General features: G+C 37.4%; 1 protein-coding gene across 1 annotated transcript in view; it reads left to right on the top strand.

Moving 5' to 3' along the window:
* The window catches only part of tgfbr2l (transforming growth factor beta receptor-like), a gene marked incomplete at its 3' end in the record, with an annotated part of 18,588 nt that overhangs the window by 6,679 nt on the left and 8,997 nt on the right, over nt 1–2,912 (top strand). The window contains exon 2 of the mRNA XM_008304784.1: nt 2,593–2,749. Coding sequence (XP_008303006.1) covers nt 2,593–2,749 — 157 coding nt within the window. The remainder of the gene's footprint in view (nt 1–2,592; nt 2,750–2,912) is intronic.

Consider the following 2,912-nt stretch of genomic DNA (forward strand, 5'->3'; position numbering starts at 1 on the left):
GTTTGAAGTTTATTATTCATTACAGTCTGAAATAATAGAGCAGTTATCGTGTAAAGTTTTATCTCTGGAGAGGATTAACACCTTTTTTTTTTTAAAGCTAACATCCATATTTTTAGTTTTTTTTAACATGAGCACATCTTTATTTGTTCCTCGTTTCATAACATCTGTGATGCTGACTTTGGTTTTTTACACTCCGGTTAGCATTTTCTGCGCTAACAGCAACAGAAAAGAGCTGCAGCCTTTGTGAGTTCGTCCCAAAGGGAGGAGGAAGCCCAGATTTATTCACTTTCTACCAACAGCCTCACAACAACACACGCGCACACACACACACACACACACACACACACACACACACACACACACACACTGAGCTGCTGATTCTAATTACAGCAGCTTTTTTGTTTTTTTTCAGTTTTCTTCTTCTTCCTTTGTCTTCAGCGAGAAACATCTGGAACAGCTTCTGCCGTCTGAATGTGTGTGTGTGTGTGTGTGTGTGTGTGTGTGGGGCAGAGTTAATGAAGTGTTGTGTGTTTGTGTGTACGGTCCAGTGTGTGTGTGTGTCGTTGTGATGCGGTGCGGTGGGGTTTGTGTGTGCAGCTGAGTGCATGTTTACGCACATCTGCATGCAGCACTGGAGGTTCTGCAGCTGTGTGTCTGTCTTTGTGAGGACCGGCTGGAGTTCTGCTAAATATTGCACTTTTTTATTTTTTCCTCCACTGAAGCTTTGGTCATGAGCGACTGACACAACACATGATCGACAACAACACAGCAGCTGCAGCAACACAACTAATAACGCGTGCATGTTTGTAAAAAGGCCAAAATGCAAGTTGTGTTGAATGAGGTCTGAGGGAAGCAGCAGCAGCACAGCGTTGTGTTTCTGTGTCATCTGGGTGTGATCATGATGTGGCAACGCGACACACGCAACTACAGACACACACACACCAACGGCAACACACACACACACACACCACCACACAAGAACCGGTGTGTGTTGCTGTTCATTGGACACGCCCGGATCCTTCATGTGAGGCTGGACGTGGCAGATACATACAAACAGCCGTCATCACATGTGTGCAAACACGTCCAGTAAAGAAACGGCAAAATCCACAACGGTCGCTCCAATAACCAGAAACTGGAAAAAGTGATAATAAATAAAAATTTGCTAAATTATGATTTGGTGAAATAAGACGTTGGTTTAGAATTGTGGTTGAAAACAATAATTTAAAAAATTTAAAAAGGAAAAGACTGTCCTGGACATGTTGGAGCACTTTGCTGATGAGCATCATGTTTATTTGTTTGTTTGTTTTTAATATTTCTGTTGAGCCACAATTCAAAAGCAACGTCATGATGTTCAGACATTTTTTATTTATTACTACTTTTGTTAATTTCAACTTATTCCGGTGATTTTTGGGAGGCTATGAATCCATCTGAGGACGCCTGTACATAATAAAGATAATGTCATGCTAGCTTTATATATTATTATATTATTTATATGTTCATATTTGTGAAGTAGGATGACTCCACTAACAACACAGCAGAGCTCCACCTGGAGTCAGACCTTTTATATTTTATATCAAACCTCATCATACGTCCGTGAGACTGTAAACAGCAGCTGGATGCTAAAAACATCCACTTTATATAATGTGAAACAACCAGAATGAAAACACAGCATGTTTCTGGCTTTGGCTGTTTACTGTTTAGATGAAGTTAGAATTAGATTCTCACCACTTGTATCTGACACAGTGTTAAACTTCAATTCAAACAGTTTCATCGAACAAATAAAACAAAAATATTTGTGAAGCTACGATGAATTTGTCGATCACAGTTTCCTGACGTTGGTAACTGTGAAGCCACAGAACAACAAACAACTAAACTAAACGCTGTAAATAGTTTAAAATAACGTAAAATAACCATTTCTTAAAAACACTGTAATTTTCCAAAATTAAAATATTTTAGCTTTGATGTTCCGTGAGCTCATGTGTATTTTTCTGCCTTTTTAATACATATATGTATGTATTTATATAATATGTATTATTAATATATAAACAGAAAAACTTCCTTCTAAATTGTGGTGTCTAGTTTTAGGATTTTTTTTACAGTGTAAAGTTGAATTTAAACTAATAACAAACTACAATAAATCTGTCAACATGTCGTTTATGTTAAAATAATAATACTAAAAACTATGGTAATTCACAGTTTTTGTAAAGTTGTTTTACACTAGAGATTATTTTTAAAAATTTTCTTAGTTTGTGTTTATTTCATATAATATATATTTTTATTTGTTTGTTTGTTTATTTGATTTTTACAGTGGGTTTGTCTCAGTTTGTGTGAATTTTATATATGTTTTTATTTATTTATTTGTTTGTTTATTATATTTTTTATTACTGTGCGTTTGTCATAGTTTGTGTTTATTTAATATATCTTTTTTTATTTATTGATTTATTTGTTTATTTTATTTTTTTATCACAGCAGGTTTGTCTCAGTTTGTGTTTATTTGATATAATATATCTTTTATTTATTTATTTGTTTGTTTATTTTTTACAGTGGGGTTGTCTTAGTTTGTGTTTATTTCATATATCTTGTCCGTTTCAGGTCTCCCGGTTCTGGTCCAGTCTTTGAGCCACCTGAGCTACAACTTCTGCAAGTGGTGCGAGGACTCCAGTCCGGTGTGCGAAGACAGCGTCTGCCTCACCAACTGCTCGCTGTCGTCCTTCTGCAACTCCATCGAGGAGATCTGCGTCGCCGTCTGGTCAGAACCTCACCCAGAACCTCACCCAGAACCTTTACCCAGAACCTTCACCCAGAACCTTCACCCAGAACCTCACCCAGAACCTCACCCAGAACCTCCACCCTCCACGTCATGACGTTAGCTTGTGTAGTCAGTGATCCGAGCTGCAGACAGGACCGGTTCT

This window comes from Stegastes partitus, unplaced genomic scaffold (assembly GCF_000690725.1).
Source record: "Stegastes partitus isolate 25-593 unplaced genomic scaffold, Stegastes_partitus-1.0.2 Scaffold2320, whole genome shotgun sequence".
NCBI lineage: Eukaryota > Metazoa > Chordata > Actinopteri > Pomacentridae > Stegastes > Stegastes partitus.